The sequence below is a fragment of the Rhinopithecus bieti genome, unplaced genomic scaffold, assembly GCF_001698545.2.
Source record: "Rhinopithecus bieti isolate Rb0 unplaced genomic scaffold, ASM169854v2 scaffold_76666, whole genome shotgun sequence".
Lineage (NCBI taxonomy): Eukaryota > Metazoa > Chordata > Mammalia > Primates > Cercopithecidae > Rhinopithecus > Rhinopithecus bieti.
The window spans coordinates 1141529-1151909 of NW_016829831.1; the positions used below are offsets into that span (position 1 = coordinate 1141529).

Here is a 10381-nt window from a genome sequence, read left to right on the forward strand (position 1 = left end):
TGCACTCTCATTTTTATTGCAACAGTATTTGCAATGGCCAAGATATGGAATTAATCTAAGTGTCTATCAGTGAATGAATGCATAAAGAAAACGAAGTATGTATACACAATAAAATATTATTTATCCAATTAACAAAAAGAAATCCTGTCATTTGCCACATGTATAAGCCTGGAGAACATTATGTTAAATGAAATAAGCCAGGCACAGAAAGATGAATACCACATTATCTCACTCTTTCATGGAATCTAAAGAAGTTGATGACATAGAAGTAGAGAGTTAGGATAGTGGTTATCACAGGCTGGGAAGCAGAGGGAGAGGGAGAAATTGGTTAATAGATACAAAAGTACAGTTAGGAGGGGTAAATTTTGGGGTTCCATTGCACGTAGGATGACTATGGTTAACATGATGGTATTATATATTTTAAAATAGCTAGAAGAGAGGGTTTTAAATGTCCTGATCACAAAGACATGATAAATGTATCACGTGATGGATATGCCAAATACCCTGATTTCAGTTTTAATAATGTATATATGCATCAAAATATCACAGTGTACCCCATAAATATGTACAATTATTATGTGTCAATTTAAAACACACTGACCAATGGAACGGAATGGATGGTCCAGAACTAGGTCTAATAGGATATGAAAATTGAATAGACATTAAATGGGTATCTTATATTAGTGGGTAAAAAATGACCATTTTAAGAGGTGATGTTGTGATAAATACACAGACATATGAAAACAATGCAATGGATCAATTTCTCAGACTAAACACCATAATAAATTCCAAATGGATTGAAGATTTAAAGTGAAAAATGAGTCCATATCAGTATTGAAAGAATGGATTAATTCTTTTAAAATCTGGGAATGAATAAATACCGAAAGCAAAAAACAAAAAACAAAAAACAAAACAAAAAAAACTGGAAAACAATTGCAATTTACATCATAAAGTCTTAATATGTCTAACATGTAAAAACCTTCTCACAATGGCAATGAAAGAGATCAAAATCTCTATAGAGAAATGGGCCAAAGCTAAGGGACAAGCACTCCTAGACACTGGTGGTAAGAATACAAAATGTTACAACCCCTAAAAGATGAATTGGGCAATATGGAGCAAAATTACATATGTATTATCCTTTGACCCAGCAATCCTATGTCTAATATCCCAAAAATATTCTAGGGAAAAAGCATGAAATATGCATGCATAAGACTTCTTGTAACATAAATTGTAAGAGCAGAAGACTGGAAATATTTGGGACTGGTTGAATAAACCATGGTATAGCCACACAATGGTATACCACATATCTGTACAAAAAAGTATTTGTCAGAAATAGTTCCACGTACAATTATGGAGTGATCTGTAGAATATATTATCAAGTGGTAAAATCAAGGGGAGACATTGTATATAATATCTGCCATTTATCTGTGAGAGGTGATAAGAAAAAAATGCATGAATATTTACTTATATAAAATATAGAAGGATAAACCAGTATCATTTTGAAAACGTTTTGCCCTATTATAAAACAAAATAAAATTTTAAAATCAATTCCTAAAATCAAAACAAAACAAATAAATATGTTTAACTGACAAAACACAATAAGAGGAATAATTTCAAATAATTTTAGAATACAATGATGACTCTATATTATAGTGAAATATTCTCAAGGGATAAAATGGTACAAAAATGTTTTCAACTGTTTTTAGGAAACAAAATATTAATGGATGTGTTGGTATTATAATTCTTTGAGATATATGCATATCGGATGTATGTACATTGTGGGATAAAGCAAATTAACAATTATGTTGATGCCATTGGGAGCTGGAATTTTCTGCATGGCAGTGTTTCCAATGTAAAATTGATGAGGCTAAGTAAAACCTGTGGTCCTAAATTTAAATTGGACTTTTCAGTATGAATTTAGAATTCATTTAATGGATGTATATGTATTTCCTTGTTATATCTACTTAGAAAGCCTAGAAACATTGAGTTAAGAGTGTGCAACTGTTAGACCCAAATCGTGGTCTCTAAAAACAATTTCTCACTGAAAGGAACCATGGCTCCTTAGAGAAATGGCTTTGTCTGGAACTAAGAACAGAACAAGTGTAGAACACCTTCCCATATCAGAAAATCACAACAACAAAATTAGGAAATGATCAAAAATACTACAGTAGAGTCAAAAGAACTTAGCAGTCAACCTGAAGATGGCCAAAGACAGACAATTTTAGTGTTAGAAAATGATTGTTAATTTTGTTAAATGTTGACAATTGTGATTTTGAAGATAAGCATCTATTTACTGGAGATGCACGTAGAAGTATTTAAAAGTAATGTCATCACGATGCAAGAAACCTATAACAAAAACATCCAGTATGAAAAAAAGATAGGGATAAATTAAATATGGGAAAATGTTAACAGTCTTTGAGTGTGGATTGTAGATATATGAATATTTGTTGCATATTTCCTTCTACTTTGTATGTTTCAAATGTTTCATAATAAACATTTTAAAAGGTAAAGTTAAAGCAGCCAAGTGCTCTCTTTTTGCCTCTTCACTTACTATAAGCTTGAATTCCCTCTTGGCCATACTTTTTCTAAGTTTCACAATTTGAGTGTAATAATATGATAGCACTGAAAATCAAGAGAAGCAACTTGAAAAGTCAGTAACTGGTTTGCGACTCACTGCAGAAAACAAATGTAACTTTAACATCACACCTTGTTTTTGACTTGGTTATCACCATTACTTATCAGTTTAGCTCAAGTGACTTTGGTAATTTCAAAAATACATGACTAAAGAATGAAAATGTAAGGGTATTGGCTATTTTCTACCTTGGTTTGTGAGTTTCTAAAGATGAATTTTAAAAGTGGTTTGATTCAAAAAATCATTATAGAAAGTGTGTGTGTGATCTACTTACATGCTTACTTCCAAGAGGACAGTCCTCAAATAAATGCTTAATTTCATGTACATTTGTTAAAAAGTGCAAGCCAGTTATGGGTCATATCTTAGTAAAACCTTCATTCATCTTTTAACTTCATTTTGTACACAGTGCACATGATCATTGAATAGAAATAAACAATGTAACAGAATCTTGAAAGTTTTAAAGTTAATTATTGTGCTACACATATTTCTAAAAAGCCATTTGTTCATTCATTCATTTTCACAGGCTGTTTGAGTGATAATTATTCTAAAGTCAATTTCGTTATAGAGGGCATTGTTTCTAAGGCATGTTTTGAAGTTTATATTTGTCTATATTAAGTCTGGTTGTAAGTGGTATAAAACCCAGTATAAGTGGCCTTAGTTTATTTCTTTCCAAGGTCACCCTATGACCAAGATGGCTTCTACTCAGGCCCATGTGCAAGTAACCAGAGCCAAATGTTCTTCTAGAGAAAACTCTCAGCCTAAGGCATTGACTTACTGACCTCTGTGCTCTGCTATTGTCTCATCTCTCATCTTAATAGTGTTCACTTGGAGAACATCTAAAGCAAAAGGCTTGCATCAGAAGGTGGCACCCGCAGTGCCATTTCTGCTGATGTTTGAACAGCAGTGCCCAGCCTCACCTCCTGCTAAGACTGCTACTCAAAGCTGTTGCTCGTGGTGTTCGCAGTTAGGTGCACAGAAGCAATTGGCCTTCTCAACCAACAATTCCACATTAGAGAGCTTTTAGTCAACTTAGACTTCAGCCTGTCCAGTTCTGGAGCTGGCAGCTGCAGCAAGAGCTTCCTGGTTGCACAGATTTCTTTCTGGTTGTGGCAAGATCAACAGCTCTATTTGGCAGCCCAGGTTTTTCGTATGACTTTGGAAGACATCCCTAGAAGAGGAGCCTAGAGTCCGTTTCTTCATCTCTCTAAATAATTCTGTAATGATTTCTGTTTAAACTGGCTAGAGAAAATTATATTCATTGTATCTAAACCATGACCTCCTGAGAGATATTCTGTTTTGTTAAGTAAAATGTTATGTAAGGCCTTAACATACAACATAGATAAAAGCAGTGTGGCTCTAGTTGTGGTATGTGGAGGGGGTGGGAACAGTGAGGTGAAGGGGAAGATCCAGGAGCCCAGCTCCCATGTTCCCCAATTTTCCATTCCACCATCTAGGATGGTCCCTGGGTCACAACCCCAAGACTCCTAAGCCACTATTTGAAAGTCAGTTAACATGTTCACTATTAATGATCAAGCACACACATCAAATTGTAGCAATCATGTAAATGAGGTATGGCATTCTCCAGGTGTGTCTGTGCACCCGCGAGTTATATGCTAGAAGGAGATAAAAATTTTCAAAAGCCTCACACAGAAATCTAGGTGTTGGTCTTAAGCTCCCAGCCTGGACTGTGATCACTATCAGCATGGCATGCAGGTGGGGCTGGAAGGCCCTGAGGCCTGCCCATGAGTTTCCTGTTAGGTCTGTGGCTTGGTCACTCTTTGAAGATTGTAATGCTTAAGGTTGCACTGCTCAGAGCAGCGTCTGTTCAGACAGATGGCTTCTGCTAATCCTGGGTCCTCTCCCTCACAGCAGAACTTTAGACCAAGGTGACAGGTTAATTCCTCTGAGCATTTCCAGCTATGATTCACCTTGGTTTGTGGAACTGATTTTGCTAATGTCCTCTCTTTGGACAACTGCCTCCTTTCTGCGCCTCACTGAGAGCCCCAGCAAACCCAACTGCCTGTCATTTGCCTCAACACAGGCCGGGCGCCTAGTAGATGGTGGGGGTTCCAACTCCCTGTATCTCAGCAGAGGACACAGTGGGCAGATGTTCTCCATCGTGTGTGCTCTTTCATTCTGCACTGAACTTGAATGCTTATTTTTTAACGGCTTATAAGGAATCCTGAACATCCCTCTCACTCTCTTTTCCTCCTCGGAGCCAGTCCTAGGCAGCCTGCTTCTTCTCCTCAGGTCCCTGCCCTAGGCCCACTTAGTTTAAATTGTTAGCGCCAGAAAAGTGCCTGCAGCCTCCAAGATGCTCATCTCCAAGAGGAGGCCGTACGCCGTCCTGTGCCAACCTGGTCAGGCCGCTCGTGTGCGACTGTGGCCAAGACCCTGGAGTTACCATGCCTCAAGTTTCTGGGTTTGGAATATATGGGGCCTAAGGCTTCTCTCTGCTTTGAGAGGATATAGCTCTAATGAGTAAATCCTTCTAGGATATGACAGACATGTGGGAGGTGCTTCTTCACATGCCCTAGAGAGGTAGTTGTGCTGATTCTCTGAAATAGATTTCACAGTTTAAGAGCATCTGAACCATGGAAAATAAAGCTGTTTTATTCCTGAAAAGTTATCTGTTGGTCCTGGTTGGGGATGTTTAAACCAGAATTTTAAAATATGCCCATTAATTATCTGACATGTGAAGACCCTGTGTTTAGTATTGAGTGGCTTGTGAGAAACAGAACGGAATTATTTTGCTCCCGGATGGAAGGTATGAAACAAGAATGTAGGTGCAAGGCAATTTGACATTTAAAAAGAGAGAGGTGCACGAGTACATTTTGAATGGCCCATATTCTATTTAAACAGGTAGGAGTCTACAATGAGAACGAGGAATTGGAATCTTAAAGTAAGTGAAAAGACGTCATGACGTTTCAAAATACAGGCATTAGACTAATGATTCATTAATGTATTTCAACGTATTTTATGCATTTTAAAGCACACATCTAATGTATACATTTAACACATTTAACTTGAAATGCATTTAATACAAAATATATTTCAAGTATTTTAAAGCAAGTATAATAAAAGAGAAAAGCAAAATCATTCTATGTATCAGAGACTATGCAATAGCAATGAAATCTATTTTGATTATATATGTTCACTAATATGTTTTCACACATAAAATATGAGCTATTAAATTATTTTACCCTTTTCAGCCATCCAGTTGGTGCACAAAATTGTAAGCACTACAAACATTAAATCACATTCTTACACAATCTCACTCTCCTTTGGTTTTCAGTAGTATCTACTACATCTGTTTGAAACAGTCACTGCTTTAAACTTTTGTAGAACATTCATGTTGCTCCCATGTGTTCTAATCAGCCTTCCAAACTCACGGTTTCACAGTTACTTGGTGATTTTCTTGAATAGCTATTACTTTTGAGATCATCAAGAAGGCTCCCAGTGCTGGGCTCCCTTTAGGGAGTAAGACATGTGTCTTCCAACATCAAAAGAGGCAGATGTTCAATGGAGAGATATCTTTTGCTCTGGATAAACTTCTCCAATATGCTTCTCTATGTGTGCAAATCTCAAATCAAAACTGCCTTCCTCCCTAGGTCTGCTTCCCTTCCCTGCTCTGTAGCTTCCATTAGTCCACCGCTAGATAATTGATCTAAGTAATCATTAATAATGATAATAAAAATAGTCATGGCAACACTGAGAGAGTGCTGAGTTTGTGCCAGGAACCACTGTAAGTACTTTACTTATATTTATTCACTTAGTCACCCCTGGGAGGTAGGTACAATTATTACAAATTCTAATTTCACAGACGAGGAAACTGAGGCACCAAGAGGTTGGATAAGGTTCCAGAGACCACAGAAGTAAGTAGCAAACTCAGAACTGGAGCTCAGGATGGGTTGCACAGCCCATCTCTTAACTGGCACACCATACTGCCTTCATGCTAAGGGCATTTTTAATATGTAATTTTTAAAAACCAAGCAGGTAACTATCAGATTTTTGCTATTCAATGGCTAATACAACCCGGCAAACATTTTGATATAAACATTCACACAAAATCTACCAATGTTTCAGACCATCAAAAGTGAAAGGCCCAGATAATTAGCTAAATTAGAATTTGTGTGTCTTGTGACAGATAAAAATCTATTCTGGGGTCCTTTTAAGAAGTTCCCATAAATAAATCCACATGAGCTTTCAAGAACCGTTGGCTGCAACTGTGGCTGTGATAAATTAAATACATCCTGAGGCAGAGGCCCTGCAAGCTCTGAAGGCAGCCCTACCAGCCCCTCCTCCCACATCCCATGCACAACCTGATCCATGATGTTAGGGAGTGAAAGCAGCATTTGTTACTCCTCACCCACTGGTGCCTAGAAAATGCCTCTTCATGAACTTAAAATCCCCTCATTCAAATTAAGTACTGGTATTAAAACTCTTAAAGATGCACCCTTTCTGTAGGGCATAGGTTATTTTGCATCACGCCCGGCTTCACACTTGCTGTATACAGGATTGAGTAAGAGCAGCTGCATCCAGTTATCAAAGAGGGAGAAAAAGAAGAACTCCATTTCTTTTGAATTCCAGGTCTTCTGGGAGCACGTGACCACAGCCCACAGCGCAATCTTTAGTCTTATTCCCACCAACCTAATGACTAGTTCATCTTCAAATTGTGAACAGGATTTTTACAGAGTTAAATATTTTGAGTCACAGCCTTTGTTATGAACAGGTTCATACTCTCAGTCCCCAGAGTATCTTGAGTTCTTTTTGCCATTCAGTGTTTCTGAAGATTAAGACTCTGAAAGAACAGGCAAGACTTCTGATTCGTCTCTACCTGGCTTGACTGCTTTTGCAGGCATTAAGTAAAGAAGATTCTTCCAGAACCTTGAGTTATAAGAAAGAGACTTATCGGCCTTCCATTTCAGAACTCTGTGAGATTTCAAAAGCTTTAGTGATTGGGGCAAGAATGTGAAGTCAGTAGCAGGTGTAAATTCAATTAAGATTACTTTAATTTTTCTTTCCACCAATGCTTCATGAAGTCCACTTTCAAGTTCATATCTGACCTCATTAGACATATAACTTTTACTTAGGACGATGATTAGTCTTCGGCTTTTCTCTATCAGTGAGTGGATTTCATCAACAACAGCTGAAAAATGCAAGATAACCCATATTAATTTAAGATAACTGAAAGGGGAAACATGAGATAAAAGTCATTTTGCACAGTTCTATTTTATATTAACTCCTAACCTCACTAATAAGTTTTTCTTTCAGACAAACCATTCATTCTCAATTTTATATGCTTATTAAAAACTCTCTAGCTAACAATAATAATGAATATCTACTTAGCACTTATTCTGTACCATACCTTATTTTAAATGATTTTTTTGTACATTAACTAATTTAATCATCATAATAGCCTACAGAGAAGATATTGTTATCGCCGCCATTTAAGAGACAAGGAAGCCCGAGCACAGAGTGGTTGAGTAACCTGCCCAGAGTCACATAGCTAATAAGTGGCAGAATCAGAATCTGAACCCAAGTGGAATACATTTTCCTATTATACTATCCTGCTTCTCCTCAAGCATGAAAGAGCATGCTAAAATCAGAATTTAAAGATTAAAAGACAAAAAGGCACAACAAAACAAAACCATCCATTATTTTAGACCAGGGGTTGGCAAACTTTTTCTGCAAAGGGCCAGGTAGTAAACATGTTAAGGCTTTGCAGGTCACACTGTCTTTGTCACAACTACTCAATTCTGTTGTCACTCAAATGCAGACTCAGGTAACAGGTAAACCAATGTGTGTGGCTGTGTTTCAATAAGGGTTGCAGGTGTGATGGAACCTGTGGCTGGTAAATTGCCAATCCCTGTTCTAGATCTCTCACTGTTCTCAAATAGAGGTTTAACCAAACCTAATTACAACTGAAAATTTGATCATTATTTTTATTTATGAATTAAGAATAAACCTATTTTCAAAAAAGACCTCTAGAAAATAACAAAAATATAATAAAATAGATACATGGCCCAGAATAAATGCTTTCTCAGTAACAATATGCCTTCTTAGATGCAAAGAACTGTTACCCAAAAATACCACAATGTATGCATCTGATAATCTGGTATATTTTTTTGATAAGTTGTTTATTACTAAACAGTAGCGTAAGTTGGCAATATTTTCCTTTATAAATTGGAATATGGTGGAGGGGGGAAATGCAACTATTTCCTTCTCCTGCTACATCTTTCATGCCCAGTTCAGAACTTGGCACAGGAATAGTATCCAATAAATATTAGATTGATAAATTAATGATGGTAATAATAAAACATTTGTTGTTTTTTAAGCATCAGTATCCAGAATAATTTGACACCAGATTTTAAATGTTTGTTCTGGAAGACTTCAAAGAAAATCTAAAAACGTTACTCATTTTAAAAAAATTTAACTGTAATTTGCTTTAATATACACACTATGGCCGTTTGTATTCTTATATTAATTAAAAAACATTGAATTTCATAGCTATGATCTGATGGGAATCACTGCTTTCCTTTAATTTTTTCCTTTATAGTTTTCGTATTTTCCACTTAAATTTCATCACCAATATCAACACAATAAAAACCGTGCATTTTCTAGTAATAATTAACCTGTGTTTATTTCTAGTAAGAGTTACTAGTGAGGATTAACTAGTCCACACATCACATGTAAAATTTGGAACTGGTGCTGTGGTACAGATAGTCTTACCGTGGGTCCTTTTTAAATAAACGCTTCATGATAACGCCAGCTCTGGACCCGGTTCTGAAAAGGAAATGCCCTCTCCCTTTCCCCAACGTTTCAGAGAACCATGAAGCACAAAGAACACAGCCCAAGAGAAGAGACTATTGGAAGCTGGGTAGTTTGTTTTCTCACTATCAATTGTTGACTCACCTGGTTATTTCTGGCTTAAAGGACCTTATTCATTTGTTTTAAGGAAATGGGACAGCCATCTGGGGCTAGCTCATTCCTTTTTTAAAAGAAACTATCTCAAATATTCTTCTGTCTGGCATTCCCTCTTACCTCCTCCAGGCACTACATCCCTTTCAAATATGCATAACTTATACCCAAAATGTTTCTCCAACACCCTGGGCAAAATCTCCACAGCAAAGGTGTGCTCCTCTCCATTTTCAGGTCGGCATTCTTTTAAGTAAGACACAAAAGCATCATATGTTTTTCCATCTAGGAGGTAAGATTGACTCTTTTAATTCATGTGTAAATAAAATGTTGTTTAAGTACAAATTTAAGTGACTGTCATAAGTAATTAGTATAGATTCATTGAAAAATTACATATAAAGTTGTTTATATTTAAACCTCCCATGCTAACCAAGCAACCAATTACCCAATGTGTTTTTAAGCATCTACTTTAAGATCCCACTGCTTAACACCATAGAAGAATCAAGAGACATATGAGCCATAGATCTGGGCACCAAAGGAACTTAAGTCTTTAAGTTCCTTAGAAGGGCAAGAGCCCAAAGGTGCCCTCATTCCAGGAGTGGAAAGAAAATCTCACCCTGGTTTACTCATATCACTTAATCCTACTACCATCACAATTTCTATGCTCAAAAAGACTCCCAAGAAGGTGAAGAGAGAAGCAGAGCAGTTTACACTGGAATATGGGGGAAAACAATAGAGGTAAATGAAATAATATGCTATTGGAAAACATGCTATGATATTTTTAAATATTATAGAATATAGATGTCAAAAGGAAAACTTCTGATCTATTGA

General features: G+C 36.6%; 1 protein-coding gene across 1 annotated transcript in view; it reads right to left on the reverse strand.

Moving 5' to 3' along the window:
* Positions 1-5586: 5586 nt before the first annotated feature.
* IL18R1 (interleukin 18 receptor 1) overlaps positions 5587-10381 on the reverse strand; it is a 44483-nt gene continuing 39688 nt past the window's right edge. Inside the window, 2 exon segments of the mRNA XM_017864983.1 lie at positions 5587-7781; positions 9677-9835. Of these exon segments, the coding sequence (XP_017720472.1) occupies positions 7426-7781; positions 9677-9835 (515 nt within the window). The 3' untranslated portion in view covers positions 5587-7425.